This window comes from Manis javanica, chromosome 2 (genome assembly GCF_040802235.1).
Source record: "Manis javanica isolate MJ-LG chromosome 2, MJ_LKY, whole genome shotgun sequence".
NCBI lineage: Eukaryota > Metazoa > Chordata > Mammalia > Pholidota > Manidae > Manis > Manis javanica.
The window spans coordinates 117,429,986-117,449,660 of NC_133157.1; the positions used below are offsets into that span (position 1 = coordinate 117,429,986).

A 19,675-nucleotide genomic window follows, 5' to 3' on the forward strand; every position below is an offset into this window, starting at 1 on the left:
TCATCCATTCTATTACTCTGTGTCTTTTGATTGGTGCATTCAGTCCATTTACATTCAGCGTGACTATTGAAAGATTTGTACTTATTGCCATTGCAGGCTTTAGATTCGTGGTTACCTAAGGTTCAAGGTTATCTTCTTTAGTATCTTACTGTCTAACTTAACTCGCTTATTGAGCTGTTATAAACACTGTCTGGTGATTCATTATTTCTCTCCCTTCTTATTCCTCCTCCTCCATTCTTTATATGTTGGTTGTTTTATTCCGTGCTCTTTTGTGTTTCCTTTAACTGCTTTTATGGGTAGTTTATCTTATTTTTTGCCTTTGGTTAGTATTTGGTTGGTCTGCTTTCTTTGCTGTGATTTTACTTTCTCTGGTGACATCTATTTAGCCTTAGGAGTGCTTCCATCTAGAGCAGTCCCTTTAAAATATCCCGTAGAGGTGGTTTGTGGAAGGCAAATACCCTCAACTTTTGCTTGTCTGGGAATTGTTGAATCCCTCCTTTATATTTAAATGATAGTCGTGCTGGATACAGTATTCTTGGTTCAAGGCCCTTCTGTTTCATTGCATTAAATATATCACGCCATTCTCTTCTGGCCTGTAAGGTTTCTGTTAAGAAGTCTGTTGATAGTCTGATGGGTTTTCCTTTGGAGGTGCCCTTTTTTCTCACTCTGGCTGCCTTTAGTACTCTGTCCTTGTCTTTGATCTTTGCCATTTTAATTATTATATATCTTGGTGTTGTCCTCCTTAAATCCCTTGTGTTGGGAGATCTGTGGGCTTCCATGGTCTGAGAGACTATTTCCTCCCCTAGTTTGGGGAAGTTTTCAGCTATTATTTCTTCAAAGACGCTTTCTATCCTTTCTTCTCTTCTTCTTCTGGTACTCCTATAATGCGCATATTGTTCCATTTGAGTTGGTCACTCAGTTCTCTTAATATTCTTTCATTCCTGGTGATCTTTTTATCTCTCTCTGCCTCAGCTTCTCTGTATTCCTGTTTCTCTGATTTCTGTTCCATTAATGGTTTCTTGCGCCTCATCCAGTCTGCTCTTAGGTCTTTCCAGAGATTGTTTTATTTCTGTATTCTCCCTCCTGACTTCATCCCTTAGCTCTTATACTTCTCTGCAAGTCCATCAGCCTGGTTATGACCTTTGTTTTGAATTCTTTTTCGGGAAGATTGGTTGAATCTATCTCCCCAGGCCCTTTTGGCGGTTGGGTAATTCTGGACTAGACCAAATTCTTCTGCCTTTTCATAGCGATAGAGGTAGTTGTAGGCAGGTAGCGAAAGTGTCAACTGGGAAAACAAAGTCCCTTCCTGGTTGCTGGTCACCTTGCCCTTCTCCGCTGCCTGTGTCGGTTACCTGGTAGGGACTCTTGGATCATCTTTTCCAGTAAGACCTAAACCACAAGAAATGGTCTCCAATGTCTGCAGAGGAGATTTTGATTAGATGTGAAGAATTTCACAATAGCATAACTTTTGCAATGTCTGCAGAGGAGACCCAATTGGAGAGAAGGTAGCCCAAACAGTGCCCCTCTCCGTGGGCTGGCCCCATAAGTGCCCCAGCTTATGTGTGAAAACTCTGATAGCTCTCCCAGGGACACCTGCAGCATGCCTGAGAACCAGGCTGTCCCAGTAAAATCCCCTGGCCAAGGTCCTCTGCCTCATTTTATGAGTAGAATTTTGGTTCTTGAATCCAGACTCTTGCAGCCTTATGCAAGTCCCAGATATAGCACAGTCATAACTTACAAACTAAAAGTACTCCCTAAGGAGAGCCCCCAGTTTGGAGCAAGACTGTATCTGTATCCCAAAACCTGTGGGGAAATGTTCATCTGTTCCCAAACAGAGGTTTCCACTAACAGGGAACAAAGCAGGCAAAGAGGTTTTGCAACAAGCAAGCCCTCAGTTTCAAAGCTGTGGGGCATCTAGGACTCCATAGAGCTAACGCAGACTTCTTTAACCCAGAACGCAGGATAGCCCAGAGGCAAAGAAAGGGCATGTGGCATCTGACCCCATCCACAACCTCTCCTCTCACCAGCAGCCTGCTGGAAGGGAGGGTGCTACTGGGAAGAGAGGACAGCTCCCTCCTGTGGAATTAAGCTTTATTGTGATCAGGGCTCTTTTACAGCAAAAACAAAGCCATAGTGATGGCTTCTGGAAAATGAACAGCCAAGTATTTCTTTCAATGTGTATTTCAATTCATCCATCCATTTACAGTTATTTGTTGAAAGTCTATGTGCCTGATACTGTGCTGTTTTCTAGAGATTGAGAAACTCCTGCCCTCGGGCAGCGAGGTGAGCAAGCCACACCCACAGGTGCGCTGCAGATGCCTCAGACCTCAGACCTCCCTGGTACTGGTGGTGCCATCCAAGTGAGAAAGAGGGGCGTGGCCAGTAGGTAGCCTAGCAACAGGCCAGTAACATCATGAGGTGGTTAACATTCCGTGAGAATACTGGCCATAAGAACCCCAACTGCCCCACACAGTGAACTTGCCAGGGGCTGAAAGCCTTTGGCAAGACAAGTGGTGAAGTTCACAGTGTTCATTGACTACTAAGGAGAAAGAAAGGCTGCCCTTATGGGTGCGGTGCTTCAGCGGGCTGCGCCTCAGAGGGGGCAGACAGTGGATTGTCTAAGGGAAGCACAGGAGGAGGCACGAGAAGGCGAGATGTCGAGAATTAAGGTGAAGGTAAGAGCTGCTGAAGACTGAGCTAGCATTGCTGTGAGGCACGGTAGAAAAGCTAAAGGTTGTGGCAGCGGAGGCACTCAGGGGAGGGGAGAGAAAGATGCCATCAGCCCCCGAAATGGAGGAGCTGGGGAAGGATGAAGGGGTGGTGCCAGAGGCACTGACGGCCTCCTGTATTGAAAGCACGCTCAGTGGCTGTAAAGGAAATAAAAGACCCAGCAGCTGAAAGTTCCCCTAGGTGAGGAGTAGCCCCCTCCCCAGGTCGTGGGGCACTCTATGGACCACCCCTATACTCAGGCTGAGCTGGTGGATTTGGGCTCCCAGTTTAGGCAGAAGCCCTCAGAGTCAATATCAGCTTGGCTCCTGTGTCTCTGGTACTTAGTTACAGCCTTTAAGACCAAAGAGGCAGAGGTCAAAGCCAGAGCCACAAGTTCCACCTGTGTGTTTGCAAGACTTCCTGCTGTAGAGCGAGCCAGTGTCACTCGAGCCCACACAGGAAGACGATTGGGGAACACGGTTTGACTGAGGGGAAGGTCGAGGTATCTTCCATGAGAGACCAGGGGGGAACAGTAGGCCACATGTTGAAAAAGCTATCCATTGGTCCCCAGTGAACATACAAGGTATTCTAGCTCTGGTGGACACAGGGGCTGAATGTTCACTGATTTATGGTAACCCGTGAGCAGTTTCCCCAGGGCCCTCAGTATCATAGTTGGATATGGTAGTAAGGCTATCAAGAGTGAATCAAGCGCAAATCCCTTTGGGAATTTGGGAATCGGGTGTCTACTCCCAAAAGAGTATATTGGGTATATATCTCCTATCCCTGAGTATATTTTGGGGCATTGATATCCTGCAGGATCTATGGTTGCAGACAACTGCAGGTGAGTTCAGACTGAGAGTACGTGTGGTGAAGGCAGTTCTGAGGAGACATGGTATGCGCCTGCCTATAGCTTTGCATGTGCCTTGGCGGGTGACCAATACCAAACAATACAAACTGCCTGGAGGATGTAAAGAGATTGGAGAAAGTATCCAAGTGCTGGAAAACCGTGGGTATTATAAAGCCCACCCGTAGGTCCTTTAAATTCCCCAGTGTTGCCAGTAAAAAAGCCAGATGGCTCCTGGCATGTGACTTATGGATTTTAGAGAAATGAATAAAGTCATACTCCCATGCATGCTGCTGTCCCCTCTATTGCCTGATGGATACCCTCAGCCACGAACTAGGCACCTACCATTATGTGCTGGATCTTGCTAATGCCTTCTTTTCCATTGACATTGAGCCAGAAACTCAGGAACAAATTGCCTTCACGTGGAAAGGATGGCAATGAACTTTCTCCGTCCTTCCACAGGGATACCTCCAGAGCCCCACCATCTGTCATGGACTTGTCTCCCAGGACGTGACTACATGGGAGAAACCGCCACTGGTGCAGATGTATCATTATGTTGATGATGTCATGTTCACATCTGATTCTCTTTCAGATCTATAAAGTGTAGCACCTAGACTGCTACAATATCTACAGGAGAAAGGGTGGGCTGTGAACCAGTACGAAGGTTCAGGGACCTGGTTTGTCTGTCAAATTGTTCGTGGTTGTCTGGTTGGGTAAGACCCAAAGCTATACCAGAAGCAGTTATAGATAAAGTCCAGGCCTTTCCTACCCCTACAACTGTAGCATTGCTACAGGAGTTTCTGGGTCTTCTAGGCTACTGGAGAGAGTTTATCTCACACTTGGTACAAATTCTGAAGCCCTCATACCGGTTGGTATGAAAAGGCGTCAGGTGGGAGTGGGGTGAAACTTGTACACATCTGCCTTCACTACAGCCAAACAGGCAGTGAAGGCCGTTGAGGCCTTGAGTGTGATAGACCAATTAAGGCCCTGTGAGCTGCATGTACATGTGACTGAAGACGGTTATAGCTGGGGTCTCTGGCGGCGGCTTGAACGAACTTGCCACTGTATTAGATTCTGGTCACAACTTTGGAAATGGGCAGAGGTATGATATACTTTGATAGAATAACAACTGAATGCCATGTATCACTCCTTGCTGGCTACAGAACCCATCACTGGAATGGCCCCGATAAGGGAAATACCCACCAATCCCATCTTGGGATCGGTACGAGAGTGGATGCAAAAGCCAAGGAGTGGTGTGGCACAAATGCCCACAATGGCCAAGTGGGGTTCTTACCCTCAGCAGCATAGTGCCCTCTCCAGTAACCCCTTGAGTGAAGAACTCCAGTGCTTATTGGGCTGGTGACATATACTTGTGAAAAGCAGGAATAATTTTCTTTTGAACCATTAGTAGCAGAAAGACCCTATCGGGAGGGAAGAGCCCCTGTACCTGAGGATGCATGGTACACAGATGGCCCCAGCCATGGGCAGTCCTCAAAATGGAGGGCCATAGCTTTCCATCCTAAGACTGAGACAATATGGATGGAATATGGTGGGGGGAAGTGCAGCCAATGGGCAGGGTAGCAGGCTGTGTGGCTTGTGATCAGCCAGGAGCCCTCCCCTATAGTTGTCTGCACTAACAGCTGGTGTCTCTCTATCGGGGCTTGACCCTGTGGCTACCAGCCTAGTACAATGCCAAGTGGCTGGTTGGACACCTACCCCTTTGGGGACAGGAATGGTGGCAAGACTTATGAGCCTGTGGTCAGAGTAAAATAATTACAGTATACCATGTGACAGGTCATTTGTCAGTGGCTCCCCAGGAAATGATGAGGCAGATAAATTGGCCCAGATACATTGGTTAGAAGGAAAGCCTGCCTCTGATGTAGCCCAGTGGTTACATCAATGTTTGTTGCATGCGGGGTTAAAGACAATGTGGGCTGTAGCCTGTCAGTGGGGCTTGTCTTTGACCTTTGAAGAAGTTAGTAGAGCCCAGCAGGAGTGTGCCGTATTCTCCAAAGGGACTTACACCAAGTTCCACATCAATATTGGACAATAACTAAGGGGGCTATACCCCTCGTCAAGTGGCAGATAGACTCTGTTGGGCCTCTACCTGTGTCAGAAGGATATCAGTATGCCATGACTTGTGTGGACACAGCTACTGGACTTCTGGTTGCTTTTCCTACCCCTTGTGCACACCAGCAGACAACCAAAAGAGGCCTGGAGTGACTCTCTGCCACCTATTGCTGACCACAGGTAACTGAGCGTAATCAGGACACCCATTTTACTGGACATACACTGCAAGAATGGGTGCCACAGTTGGGAATCAAATGCAGGTTTCGTGTGTCATACAATCCTACCACAGCAGGCATGACAGAGAGGCACAGTGGCTTGTCAAAATCTGGACTAAAGTCAGTTACTAATAGTCTGTGGGGTCAGTCCGTCTGTTGGTGGACCATGCTATGGCGTTTGAACGAGAGACCCCAAAACGGAGCCCTGAGCCCCGTAGACATGCTAACACATATGGCTGCCTCCCCTATACCACTGCAAGGACAAACCAAGGAAGAATCACTGAAGCTGAGGTTCGACCACAGGAATAAAATCTTGCTGCCAGCACCAACTGCACTGAACCCTGGAGACTCCATTGAGTGGACATGGCCTTGGACCTTTCGACACCTGGACCAACGATGGCTGGCTCTCCTGGTACCTTGGAAACAAGGCCTAGAAGCTGGCCTCCTATCTGTATTACTGGAATAACCTCAGAGTGGCCTCCAAAGGTCACAGTAGTATATCCTGAATGGCCAGAAGGGAGGAGAATCCTACCGGGCAGTTTTGTTTTATCATTATGGCCTGTGCATGCACCTCCAGTAGCACTATGTAACCCCCATAGGGAAAGGAGTAAAAGTATGGTATACTAGACCTGGATGGGACCCCCTTCCTGCTACATTCCTGTCTTAGGACTACTCTCTTGCATGCATCCTACCTGATGGACAAGATTTACCTATGTTGTTGTCATTTAAACATGTTGTCATGTGTCTTATCACCCCTAAGGTCTTTGTGGATTGGGAACTTCCTCTGGCCTGAGAATTATTATAATTTTTGTTATTAGGAACCTCCTCTGGCTGAGGATTACTATAATTTTTGTTATCTGTATCAAAATCTTGTTGTATGTTAATTTTTGTTATTATCTCTAAGTTGTTTTTCTCTGTTGCTGTTGTGGAATCTGGTGACAGTGCTCCAGGTTTCTCGCACAGGGACCACTGTGGAAGATTGAGAGCTTGTAGATTGTAAGGCGAGAATCATGGTGTGGTGGAGTGTGGGGGAGTTGGGGTTCCTATGGCCAGGATCCTCACTGAACTTAAACCACCTGATTATGTAATTAGCCTGCTGCTTGTCTGCCACTTCCAGGCCTTCAGGCAATGAGCTATTATTGCATCATATAGAGAGCTCGGCCCAGTAATCTGGGCAGAGGCAGAAATGCTAGTGGTTGGCCCACCTCCGCGATAACAAGCCAGGTAATAAACACTTTCATCCCAAAGAATCGTTCTATTGTCATTTCTTTGGTCACACTGCATCCATAGCGAACTCGCTGGGGTCTGAAACCATTGGCCAGACAGACCCTCACCTCATATCTTAGAGGTTTGATAGACCTTCTTTACTTCCAAGATAACAAGATACTCCAGGACCACCTACACTTTTTTTTCTGCTCCACACCTGAAACCAGTTATTTCTAAAAGCCCTGGTTTCCTTAGGAAATGGTAGAGGCTAAAATCTGGGCATTTTTATGTACACTCCTTGGATTGATCATTGTTTCTCATCCTCTTTTATGAGCAGAGCTAGGAAATATATGTAATTTTTTAAGGTATAATAAATCATAAATTTATACTCTTTCCAATTCAAGGCTAAGGGTTTTCACATGATCTTGTCAGTCTTATTATCTAGATCTCTTTGAACTGCACTAAAAATCTGGGTTCCTGGAGATACTGACTTAATTATTCACTTGATTTCCCCATGGGTCAAAGACAGCAGTCTACATTTCTATAAATTACTACTGTTACAGTTACTGAAAACATTCTATGGGTTACTTGTCATTTTCTTTTGCTTTTTTACATATAGGTTATAGTAAGGATGTACAAATTACCATGTTTTCAAATTACTGAACTAATTCTTTTCTGTGTGTAATTATGACAACTCAATTATTTCTTTTATGCTATAGAGACATTATTCTACTCCACACTTTCTGTTTCTTATCATAGTTTTCAACGGGACGCATGATTTTTTCTGTTACTTTTTAAGTGCAGTAAGTTTTCCTGTAATTTTAGGTCAGAGGAGTGGGTCAAATAGCCTGTTTTTCAGCTTTGTAACTGGAGTTCTCTCTTCTATTGTTTTCACAAAGTGATTTCTAAAAATACAACCCTCAGGCTATCTGAGAGCTTTCCTTTTTTTTGACCCACCTCTCTTTTATCTGAACTTTTTCTTGTCTTTGTTTCTCTTATTGTGTTCTGCTCAATTTGGATCCTACTCCTTAAAGTTTTTCTCAGAGCAATGTTAGTTTTGAGAGCTTATAGGGCTCAGACTGCTTCAGCACCAATAGACTTTGTTCTTACTCTCAGCCTGAGAATTCAATCCTTGGAGTCCTTCCCAGGCTAGTCTCCTGTTTTCATGCCACTGAAGGGCCCTATGCTCAGGGACACCAGAGAAGTCCAGTTGTCTTCTCTCTGCATCTTTGGGCACAAATGCTGACACCATGCAGGTCTCAGAGCTGTCTGACAAACTAAAGGTTTTGGGGGAAACACTGTCTCTTCATTTTGTTGTAGTTTGGCTTTTCTGTTTTGTTATGTGTTTTTTTTTTTCTTTGAAGAGTGAAGACCTGTTAAATATTTAATTTACGTAGTAATGAGTGAGCCAGCAGAATGATGAAGCTGGTCAGAGTGCTGTGGAAACACTGAAGTATTCTAGTCACTGAAGAGTGATGGAATAAGATTGCTACATTAAGTGCTAAGCAGAATAATGACCTCTGCATCTCTACCTGCAAAGTATTTGCAGTGCTATCAGTTTTCTACAGTTAACATCTTACAGATGTAACCCTTATGGTTGTAAAAAAAAAAAATCCTAATCAATAAGAAACAGTGAATCAAATAAAAGGTACATGGCCCTAGAAAATGAGGTAATCCATTGCAAAGCATTCTGGCATCCTTTTTGTCTGATTTCAGGTTCTGGATATTTCTAATTGTTTCCTTAACTTTATCACCTTTCTCACATATGCTCTTTCATAGCTAATTTTAGAACACACAGTTTTTTTTGTGAACATGTTTTTCTATTATGCTTTATTTTTCTTTGTAGGTATGTTATTTTTTTCCCTATACCTTTCTTCTTATGAAAACCTTGTAGATTTCACTGTTCTTTTTTTCTTTTGCTCATTATTTTGTAAAATTAGTTTTAGAAAGGAGGACTGACTTGATATATAAATCTTAGGACAGTTGTTATATTATATTATAAACTAATATCAAAAGACTCAAATTGCTAAAATCAGAAATGCAAATGGACATATTAATACTAATTTACAGAAATAAAAAGTATTAGTACTGTGAACAGTTTTATACTAGCAGATTAGATAATTTAGCTGGAGTGAACAAATTCCTAGAAATGCACAACCTGCCAAAACTGAATCATGGAGAAAATCTGAATGTACCTAGAACTAGTAAAGGGATTGGATACATAATCAAAACCATTCGCAAAACAACAAAAAGACCTTAAGCAGATGGTTTCACTGGTGAAGTCTACCAAATACTTAAAGAAGAATTAACACCACTCCTCAAATTCTCCCAAAAACTTGTAGAGGAAGAGCATTTCTTAACTCATTCTATGAGGCCAACATTACCCAGACACCAAAGCCAGACAAAGATACTACAAGAAAAGAAAACTATAAGCCAATATCTCTTCTGAGCATATGTACAAAAGTTTTCAACAAAATACTGGTAAAATAGTTGCAGCAACATATTAAGCAGGATTATATACAGTGACCAAGTAAGGTTTATTCCTGGCATGCAAAGATGGCTCAACAAATGAAATCCAGTCAATGTAATAACACCACATTAACAGAATTAAGGAAGGGACGGTGAAAATGGTTATTTCAATTGATGCCGAAAAAGCAATAAACAAAAATCAAAATATCCTTTCATGATTAAAAATATCTAACAAACTTGGAACAGAGAGAAAATTCCTCATGGATAAACAAGAGGTGGTATATACATACATCGGAATATTATTCAGCCTTAAAAAGGAATAAGATTCTGATACAAGTAACAACATGGATGAACCTTGAAAACATTACACTAAGTGCAGTAAGCCGGACACAAAAGGAAAAACATGATTCATCTTATATGAAGTTCTTAGAATAGTCAAATCCATAGAGACAGAAAGTAGAATGGTGGTTACAAGGGAGTGAGTGGTGGTAAGGGAAGATGGGGAGCAGTGGGTACAGAGTTTCAGTTTTGATAAGATGTCAAAAATTCTGGAGAAGAGTAGTGGATATACTTGGATGACAGTGTGCACATACTTAATACCTCTGATCCCTACAGTATTGTATCCTTTAAAATGGTCACTTATGTGTTACATGTGTTTCCTCACAATTTTATTTTTATTTTGGTATCATTAATCTATAATTAGATGAAGAACATTACGTTTTCTAGGCTCCTCCCTTCACCAAGTTGCCCCGACATACCCCTTCACAGTCACTGTCCATTCGTGTAGCAAGATTCTGTAAAATCACTACTTGTCTTTGTGTTGTAGAGCCCGCCACGTACCCATGCCACATTATACATGCTAACTATAAGGTCCCCTTACTTTTCTCCACCCTTATCCCTCCCTTCCCACCCATCCTTCCCAGTCCCTTTCCCTTTTGTAACTGTTAGTCCATTCGTGGGTTCTGTGATTCTGCTGCTATTTTGTTCCTTCAGTTTTTCTTTGATCTTATACTCCACATATGAGTGAAATCATTTGGTACTTGCCTTTCCCCACCTGGCTTATTTCACTGAGCATAATACCCTCTAGTTCCATCCATGTTGTTGCAAATGGTAGGATTTGTTTTCTTCTTATGGCTGAGTAGTATTCCATTGTGTATATGTACCACCTCTTCTTTATCCATTCATGTACTGATGGACACTTAGGTTGCTCCCATTTCTTTGCTATTGTAAATAGTGCTGCGATAAACATAGGGGTGCATCTTTTTCAAACTAGGCTGCTGTATTCTTGGGTAAATTCCTAGAAGTGGAATTCCTGGGTCAAATGGTATTTCTATTTTGAGCTTTTTGAGGAACCTCCATACTGCTTTCCACAATGGTTGAACTAACTTACATTCCCACCAGCAGTGTAGGAGGGTTCCCCTTTCTCCACAACCTCGCCAACATGTGTTGTTGTTTATCTTTTGGATGATGGCGATCCTTACTGGTGTGAGCTGATACCTTATTGTGGTTTCAGTTTGCATTTCTCTGATGACTAGCGATGTGGAGCATCTTTTCATATCTGTTAGCCATCTGAATTTCTTCTTTGGAGAACTGTCTGTTCAGCTCCTCTGCCCATTTTTTAATTGGATTACTTGCTTTTTGTTTGTTGAGGCGTGTGAGCTTTTTATATATTTTGGATGTCAACCCTTCTCCATGATTCAGTTTTGGCAGGTTGTGCATTTCTAGGTTAACACCACTCCTCAAATTCTCCCAAAAACTTGTAGAGGAAGAGCATTCTCCCATACTGTAGGACACCTTTTTGTTCTATTGATGGTGTCCTTTGCTGTACAGAAGCTTTTCAGCTTGTTATAGTTCCACTTCTTCATTTTTGCTTCTGTTTTCCTTGCCCAGGTGGATATGTTCATGAAGAAGTCACTCATATCTATGTCTAAGAGATTCTTGCCTACGTTTTTTTCTAAGAGTTTTATGGTTTCATGACTTACATTCAGATCTTTGATCCATTTTGAATTTACTTTTGTGTATGGGGTTAGACAGTGATCCAGTTTCATTCTCTTACATGTAGCTGTCCGGTTTTGTCAGCACCATCTGTTAAAGAGACTGTTATTTCCCCATTGCATGTCCATGGCTCCTTTATCGTATATTAATTGACCGTATATGTTTGGGTTAATGTCTGGAGTCTCTATTCTGTTCCACTGGTCTGTGGCTCTGTTCTTTTGCCAGTACCAAACTGTCTTGATTACTGTGGCCTTGTAGTAGAGCTTGAAGTTGGAGAACGAGATCTCCCTCACTTTATTATTCCTTCTCAGGATTGCTTTGGGTATTCAGGGTCTTTGGTGTTTCCATATGAATTTTTGAACTATTTGTTCCAGTTCGTTAAAGAATGTTGTTCGTAATTTGATAGGGATTGCATCAAATCTGTATATTGCTTTGGGCAGGATGGCCATTTTGACAATAGTAATTCTTCCTAGCCAAGAGCATGGGATGAGTTTCCGTTTGCTAGTGTCCTCTTTAATTTCTCTTAAGAGTGTCTTAATATTTTTCAGGGTATAGGTCTTTCACTTCCTTTGTTAGGTTTATTCCTAGGTATTTCATTCTTTTTGATGCAACTGTGAATGGAATTGTTTTACTGATTTCTCTTTTTATTACTTCATTGTTAGTGTATAGGAGAGCCACAGATTTGTGTGTGTTAATTTTGTATCCTGTAACTTTGCTGTATTCCGATGTCAGTTCTAGTTGTTTTGGACTGGAGTCTTTAGGGTTTTTTATGTACAGTATAATGTCATCTGCAAATAGTTTAACTTCTTCTTTACTAATTTGGACTGGTTGTATTTCTTTGTTTTGTCTAATTGCCGTGGCTAGGACCTCCAGTACTATGTTGAATAAGTGTGGGGAGAGTGGGCATCCCTGTCTTGTTCCCAGTCTCAGAGGAAAAGCTTTCAGCTTCTCACTCTTCAGCATGATGTTGGCTGTGAGCTTGTCATATATGGCCTTTTTTATGTTGAGGAATTTGCCCTGTATACCGATTATGCTGAGAGTTTTTATCATGAATGGATGTTGAATTTTGTCGAATGCTTTTTCAGCATCTATGGAGATGATCGTGTGGTTTTTGTCTTTCTTTTTGTCTATGTTGTGGATGAGGTTGATGAATTTTCGAATGTTGTACCATCCTTGCATCCCTGGGATGCCCTCTTGGTCATGGTGTATGATCCTTTTGATGTATTTTTGATTTCAGTTTGCTAATATTTTGTTGCGTATTTTTCATGTATGTTCATCAGGGATATTGGTCTGTAATTTTCTTTTTTGGTGGGGTCTTTGCCTGGTTTTGGTATTAGGGTGATGTTGGCTTCATAGAATGAGTTTGGGAGTATTCTCTCCTCTTCTATTTTTTGGAAAACTTTAAGGAGAATGGGTATTATGTCTTCTCTGTATGTCTGATAAAATTCCGAGGTAAATCCATCTGACCAGGGGGTTTTGTTCCTGGGTAGTTTTTTGATTACCGCTTCAATTTCTTTGCTGGTAATTTGTTTGTTTAGGTTTTGTGTTTCTTCCTTGGTCAGTCTTGGAAGGTTGTATTTTTCTAAGAAGTTGTCCATTTCTTCTAGGTTTTTCAGCTTGTTAGCAGACAGATTTTCTTAGTATTCCCTAATAATTCTTTTTATTTCTATGGGGTCCGTAGTGATTTTTCCTTTCTCATTTCTGATTCTGTTCATGTGTGTTCATTCTCTTTTCCTCTTAATAAGTTTCGCTAGAGGCTTATCTATTTTGTTTATATTCTCAAAGAACCAGCTCTTGGTTTCATTGATTTTTTCTGTTGTTTTATTCTTCTCAATTTTATTTCTTCTCTGATCTTTATTATGTCCCTCCTTCTGCTGATTTTAGGCCTCATTTGTTCTTCTTTTTCCAATTTTGATAATTGTGGCATTAGACTATTCATTTCAGATTGTTCTTCCTTCCTTAAATATGCCTGGGATGTTATATACTTTCCTCTTAAGACTGCTTTCGCTGCGTCCCACAGAAGTTGGGGCTTTGTGTTGTTGTTGTCATTTGTTTCCTTATATTGCTTTAATCTCTTTTAATTTCATTGTTGATCCATTGATTATTTAGGAGCATATTGTTAAGCCTCCATGTGTTTGTGAGCCTTTTTGCTTTCTTTGCACAATTTAGTTCTGGTTTTATACCTTTGTGGTTTGAAAAGTTGGTTGGTAGGATTTCAATCTTTTTAAATTTACTGAGGCTCTTTTTGTGGCCTAGTATGTTGTCTATTCTGGAGAATGTTCCATGTGCACTTGAGAAGAATGTGTATCCTGTTGCATTTGGATGTAGAGTTCTATAGATGTCTGTTAGGTCTATCTGTTCTAGTGTGTTGTTCAGTGCCTCTGTGCCCTTACTTATTTTCTGTCTTGTGGATCTATCCTTTGGAGTTAGTGGCGTGTTGAAGTCTCCTGAATTGAACACATTGCATTTTATTTCCTCCTTTAATTCTGTTAGTACTTGTTTCGCATATGCTAGTGCTCCTGTGTTAGGTTCATATAAATATTTATAATGGTTATTTCCTCTTGTTGGACTGAGCCCTTTATAATTATGTAATGTCCTTCTTTATCTCTTGTTAGTTTCTTTGTTTTGAAGTCTATTTTGTCTGATACTTGTATTGCAACAGGTGCTTTTTTCTCCCTGTTGTTTGCATGAAATATCTTTTCCATATCTTGACTTTTAATCTGTGCATGTCTTTGGGTTTGAGGTGAGTCTCTTGTAAGCAGCATATAGATGGGTCTTGCTTTTTTATCTATTCTATTACTCTGTGTCTTTTGATTGGTGCATTCAGTCCATTTACATTCAGGGTGATTATTGAAAGATATGTACTTATTACCATTGCAGACTTCAAGTTTGTGATTACAAAAGGTTCAAGGTTAGCTTCTTTACTATCTTACTGTCTAACTTAACTTGCTTAATGAGTTATTGTATACACTGTCTGGTGATTCTTTATTTCTCTCCCGGAGATTCTTATTCCTCCTCCTTCATTCTTCATATGTTGGGTGTTTTGTTCTGTGCTCTTTTTAGGAGTGTTCCCATCTAGAGTAGTCCCTCTAAGATACCCTGTAGAGGTGGTTTGTGGGAGGCAAATTCCTTCAACTTTTGCTTGTCTGGGAATCGTTTAATCCCTCCTTCATATTTAAAGGATAATCGTGCTGCATACAGTGTCCTTGGTTCAAGGCCCTTCTGTTTCATTGCACTAAATATATCATGCCATTTTCTTCCGGCCTGTAAGGTTTCTGTTGAGAAATCTGATGATAGCCTGATGGGTATTCCTTTGTAGGTGACCTTTTTTTTCTCTCTGGCTCCTTTAATACTCTGTCCTTGTCCTTGATCTTTGCCATTTTAATTATTATGTGTCTTGGTCTTGCCCTTCTTGGGTCCCTTGCATGGGACTTCTGTGTGCTTCTGTGGTCTGAGAGGCCATTTCCTCCCCCAGTTTGGGGAAGTTTTCAGCAATTATTTCTTCAAAGACACTTTCTATCCCGTTTTCTCTCTTTTTCTGGTGCTCCTATGATGCGAATATTGTTCTGTTTCGATTGGTCACACAGTTCTCTTAATATTCTTTCATTCTTGGAGATCCCTTTCTCTCTCTCTGCATCAGCTTCTCTGCATTTCTGTTGTCTGATTTCTAGTCCATTAATGGTCTCTTGCATCTCGTCCATTCTGCTTTGAAGTGTTTCCAGAGATTGTTTTATTTCTGTATTCTCCGTCCTTAGTTCTTGCGTATTTCTCTGCAAGTCCATCAGCATGGTTATGACTTTTGTTTTGAATTCTTTTTCAGGAAGATTGGTTAAATTTATCTCCCCAGATTCCTTCTCAGGAGAGGATGTGGAAGATGTCTCGGTTAGCCTGTTCTGGATCAAACCTTTTTTGCATTTCATGTTGATAGATGCAGTGGTATGCTATTGACTCGTCTGTCAGCTGGAGTTCCACTTGCTCCTGGCCTTTCTTTACTGCGACAACGGTGACCCCTAGCAGCTTGTGTTGGGCAGTTGCGCGTAGACTGGGTCTCTGTTTCTTGCCCCGCCGCTATGGAGGGAGCTCCCTTTCTGTGGGTGTGGCCAGCCTCAGGGCGCTGCTCTGCTATGGCGGGGCTCCTCCGGAGGGGGTATGGATGAGGGGCTGTTTATCGCCATGTGTGGTCTCAGAGCTGCTACCCAGGGGGTTAGGGTGCCTGCAGTTCCCTGGAATTCCCAACTGCTGGGCTAAGTATCCCGGGACACTTCCGTCCAGCGGTGGGGTCCCTGTCCCTTTAAGACATTCAGAAAGCACTCGCTTTTCTTTGTCCCAGGGTTGCCGGCAGCAGGGACCTGCTCACAGGTCTTACTGTCCTGTTTCCCTAGTGTCCAGCACCCCATGCACTGTGTGTCTGCACTCTGGGTGCGGATGGCTAGGGCTGGGTGTTTAGCAGTCCTGGGCTCCCTCTTCCTCGCAGCTCCGACTCCTCTTCTCCCGCCAGGAGCTGGGGTGAGGGGCGCTTGGGTCCCACCGGTCCGGGGCATGTATCTTACCCCCTTCATGAGGCGCTGAGTTCTCATGGGTGTGGATGTGGTCTGGCTTTTGTCCTGTATCTTCTGGTCTCTCTTTGAGGGATAGCTGTATTTGTTTGATTTTCAAAAATATATGTTTTTTTGGGAGGAAATTCCCACTGTCCTACTCATGTCGCAATCTTGGGTCCACCTCTATCTTGTCTATTTTTTTTTAAGAAAAAAATGAATAATTACTGTGTCCTCCAAAGCTTTTCTCTTTTGTTCACCTCTTTTATTCTTCTGTTAAGCCATTTACTCGTCATGGTGACAGCAGATCCCCAGCTTCTGCCCAAAAGTCATCACGCAGGTCAACAGTCCCAACACCTGCCAAAAGGAGAAGTAGCGTCCTGTGGTCAGAGACGTTAGGCATCAACATTAGAGAGTCTTTAGCTGCCAAAGAAATCAAACGTCAGGAGGTAAGCTGCCATTCAGTAGCGAGAGCATATATATTGGCTTATACTAGAAAAAAAAGTACCTGTTTTTTAAATAGGTGTTTTGCCAGAAGATTAGCAAACTAATGCCTGAGGCAAAATCAACTTGCAATTTTGTATTTGACAGTAATTCTTAATACATGCTAAGCAACACTTTGTGATTGGTGGGGGTCTCTTGATGGGGTAAATTCATAATACATAGGGCACTATATAAAACATTGAGACTCCATTCTGAATTTGAGTTTTCAGATTGAGTCACTTTAAAAAGGACTGTTTGAAACATCAGTTAAATAATGGTGAATATCAATTGTACATAATTTGCCTTTCTCAGAGGAATGGATGGTAACTTATGATGTTTGCTTCATTTTTTTTAGGCAATATATGAAATGTCCCGAGGTGAACAGGACTTAATTGAAGATCTCAAACTTGCAAGAAAGGTCAGTGTATAATTTTTTGTCATACACTCTGGTTTTTAGAAATTATATTTAACAAATTCTAACATAGTTTTCTTTTTAGAAGCAGCAAATATCTGCTAGTGAATACTATTTTTTACATGAGCTTTATTAGATACATCTTCAAATATGAATGTCAGTGAGAGAGTTTTTTAGGAGGATTAGCAAACATATACTTTAATTTCTTCTATTTTTTACAGTAGAATCCACAGTAGCTTTTGTACAGTTACTCAAACTTGCATTCAACTACAGATCTCTCATAATGTCTTCTTTACTTGATATCTCTGTGTGACGCATTTCTCCCCCTCTGGTAGGCCTACCATGACCCCATGTTAAAGTTGTCTATCATGTCAGAAGAGGAACTCACACATATATTTGGTGATGTGGATGCTTACATACCTTTGCATGAAGGTGAGATATGCTACTTAATTTTCTTTAGAATCTTGAACAGCAGGAATAAAACGAAGTTTAAATCTAAACTTCTAATTTAGTGCTGCATTATTTCTAAAATAAACCTCTTCTTGGTATTTCTGCTTTTTTATGCTTCAGATTTGTTGGCAAGAATAGGAGAAGCAACGAAGCCTGATGGGATAGTGGAGCAGATTGGTCACATTCTTGTGAACTGGGTATGTAGTATTTTACTCCAGATAGTTTTTCACAAGTACATGCCACACTTGTCATTGCAATAAATATCAGAACCACTTGATCCAGGAACTGGATTATAAAAACAGATAAACAACACATTAAAACTGAACAAATTTTTGTAGCTATGAGAACTTACAGTCTCTGTTTAAAAACCTACTTGATGAATGATACAGTTTTCTTTTAGAAATACGTTCCTCCTTGCACAGAGTTTTCACATTATATGCCATTAATTTTCTGTTTCATTCTTTCAGTTAATATTTGAGTGCCTGCCAGTTGCTTGGCACTATTGTGGGAGGGATCACTGGGAATTGAGAGATAAAAGGCAGTCTCTCCATGACTAATCTAGTGAGGGATAGACAAGTAAAGAAACAGTCTGAAGGTTGGTGATGAAAGTGATACAGGAAGGCTATGGTGTCCTGGGACTAGAGAAGACTAGCATCTAACTAGTTGGGGAAAGTAAAAGTCATGAGTGTTTGGTTGAATTTAGCTACAGTAGGGAAATTAGAAAAGGGTGTTTGGTATTGGCCTAGAATACTCTACTCCCCCTAATATCAGCTGCAGGACAATGCTCACAGCTTGTCAGCTTTCCAGAACAGCTGTGAGCTTTATGTTTCATGTTCACAAGCTTACTAATGGACTGACCATAGCAGGAACTTACCGTACTTTGTTTTCTCGTGTCACTCTTCAGTTGCCAGGCTTGAATGCCTACGAAGGCTACTGTAGCAACCAGCTGGCAGCCAAAGCTCTTCTTGACCAAAAGAAACAGGATCCAGGAGTCCAGGATTTTCTCCAGCGATGTCTTGAGTCTCCTTTCAGCCGAAAACTAGATCTGTGGAGCTTCCTTGATAAACCCCGAAGTCGCCTAGTCAAATACCCTTTACTGTTAAAAGAAATTCTTAGACATACTCCAGAGGACCACCCTGATGTTCAGCTTTTGCAGGAAGCTGTAAGTAGTACAACTAATGATTCTTGTGTTTTCCAAATTTATACATTAGCTTGTCTTAGAAAGTTATGCAATGCTACTCCCAATTATGCATAGTGACTCAGCATCGGGAGGTGTTTGGTGGATGTTTTAAGCACCCCATATGCTCGTGCACCACACACTGAGTAATAAAGAGGCAGGACACAATCTGTATTTATATTCTAATCAAAAGACTGGATTCTGGTCTTACCACTTCCACTAGCTAACTGTAGAACTTTGGGCAAATTACCTATTTAGGCTGAAACTGTTTCTTCATCTGTAAAATGAAGGGACTGACTGAATTAACTAATTTCAAGAGTCCCTTCAAGCTTTAAAATTCTATCATTTTGATGTGGTGTTTTAGCCCTGTAGGGACACTGACTACATTACTCTGAAAAGACTCCATCAGTTTTTTGATAATTTTTAGATATTGATAATACAAGGAGTTCTCTCCGAAATCAACTTGAAGAAAGGAGAGTCAGAATGTCAGTATTACATCGACAGACTGGAGTATCTGAATGAAAGGCAGAAGGATCCTCGAATTGAAGCAAGCAAAGTATTGCTTTGCCACGGGGAGCTGAAGAATAAAAATGGACGTGTAAGTGTATCTTAGAACTAACAGGAAATGAGCCATTGCTTCCCTTTCCCACCCAGTTTGTTTCCAAATAGATTATGAAGCAGGTTGTAAAATGGACTCATCAAATAGTGAAAGGTTACTGGTTTTTGTTTTTTGTTACCAGCTTTCATAACGCACACATTTGGTTTCTGTCTTTACAGAATAACTTAAACATCTCTGGAGAATCAATAATATTTTATTTTTTAGTTTTGGAGCATAAATCAATTAGGCTCGCAGTTTTTCTGAATAAATTATTAGCTCCATGTTTCATAAAAAAATAATCTGTTAGAAGATTTTTCTGAAGAGTTGATAGTGATGGAAGTAGTTTTAGCATTACTAACCAGACTTCTGCAGCAGACTAACTGGAAGCAAACTTACTTTTAGAATTTTAATTGAAAAAGACCTGCCAGACCTGAGTATAAGCATGAGTGGTATTTTTATTTTCATTATTTGCTTTTCAGAAGCATGATTAATAAGTTGAGGTTCTTTTTGGA

The 19,675-nt window shown here is 41.4% G+C and overlaps 1 protein-coding gene across 4 annotated transcripts in view; it reads left to right on the forward strand.

The window, feature by feature from the left end:
* The window catches only part of LOC140847824 (neuroepithelial cell-transforming gene 1 protein-like), a 34,044-nt gene that overhangs the window by 10,248 nt on the left and 4,121 nt on the right, over positions 1-19,675 (forward strand). For 3 of the 4 annotated variants that reach the window (XM_073229198.1, XM_073229194.1, XM_073229195.1), the window contains 6 exons: positions 16,325-16,492; positions 16,882-16,944; positions 17,274-17,370; positions 17,509-17,585; positions 18,293-18,550; positions 18,993-19,163. In XM_073229198.1, coding sequence (XP_073085299.1) covers positions 16,325-16,492; positions 16,882-16,944; positions 17,274-17,370; positions 17,509-17,585; positions 18,293-18,550; positions 18,993-19,163 — 834 coding nt within the window. Of the gene's footprint in view, positions 1-2,228; positions 2,676-16,324; positions 16,493-16,881; positions 16,945-17,273; positions 17,371-17,508; positions 17,586-18,292; positions 18,551-18,992; positions 19,164-19,675 lie in introns of those variants that run through there. The other variant, XM_073229197.1, reaches the window with a different exon arrangement.